An 803-nucleotide genomic window follows, 5' to 3' on the forward strand; every position below is an offset into this window, starting at 1 on the left:
CCATCTAAGGAATAGATTTGATTCATTGAAGACAAATGACTGAAAACCAGAAGAATTGTGGAATGACATCAAGAACAACATCCAGGCAGTCCTTCTAGGTCTCTAGAGTCCACAGCTCACTGAGCCTTCTGAGGTCTCATCCATCTAGACCTCCCTACTTCCCACCTGACTATAGCCGCTGTGCCGTTGTGACTCCACCACCATGTTCGAGATGCGCCTGGTCCAGTGCTCGATCCTGAAGAAAGTGCTAGAGGTGCTCAAGGACCTCATCAACGAGGCCTGTTGGGACATCAGCTTGAGCGGCATTAACCTGCAGAGTATGGACTCGTCTCACATTTCTTTGGTGCAGCTCACTCTGCGTTCCATGGGCTTCGATACCTACTGCTGTGACCGCAACCTAGTCATGGCCATGAACCTCCCCAGCATGTCCAAAATACTAAAATGTGCTGGAAATGAAGACATCATTACACTAAGGGCTGAAGATAATGCAGACAACTTGGCACTAGTATTTGAAGCACCAAACCAAGAAAAAGTTTCAGACTATGAAATGAAGTTAATGGATTTAGATGTTGAGCAACTTGGAATTCCAGAACAGGAGTACAGCTGTGTAGTAAAGATGCCTTCTGGTGAATTTGCACGTATATGCCAAGATCTCAGTCATATTGGAGATGCTGTTGTCATTTCTTGTGCAAAAGATGGAGTGAAATTTTCTGCAAGTGGAGAACTTGGAAATGGAAACATTAAATTGTCACAAACAAGTAATGCTGATAAAGAGGAGGAGGCTGATACCATAGACGTGAATG

At 44.6% G+C, this 803-nt stretch overlaps 1 protein-coding gene across 1 annotated transcript in view; it reads left to right on the forward strand.

The window, feature by feature from the left end:
- Positions 1 to 202: 202 nt before the first annotated feature.
- Positions 203 to 803, forward strand: part of LOC103205256 (proliferating cell nuclear antigen-like) — a 5,458-nt gene continuing 4,857 nt past the window's right edge. Inside the window, exon 1 of the mRNA XM_042782265.1 lies at positions 203 to 796. Coding sequence (XP_042638199.1) covers positions 203 to 796 — 594 coding nt within the window. The remainder of the gene's footprint in view (positions 797 to 803) is intronic.

This window comes from Orycteropus afer, unplaced genomic scaffold, assembly GCF_000298275.1.
Source record: "Orycteropus afer afer isolate SDZICR_OR568_19922 unplaced genomic scaffold, OryAfe1.0 scaffold00275, whole genome shotgun sequence".
Lineage (NCBI taxonomy): Eukaryota > Metazoa > Chordata > Mammalia > Tubulidentata > Orycteropodidae > Orycteropus > Orycteropus afer.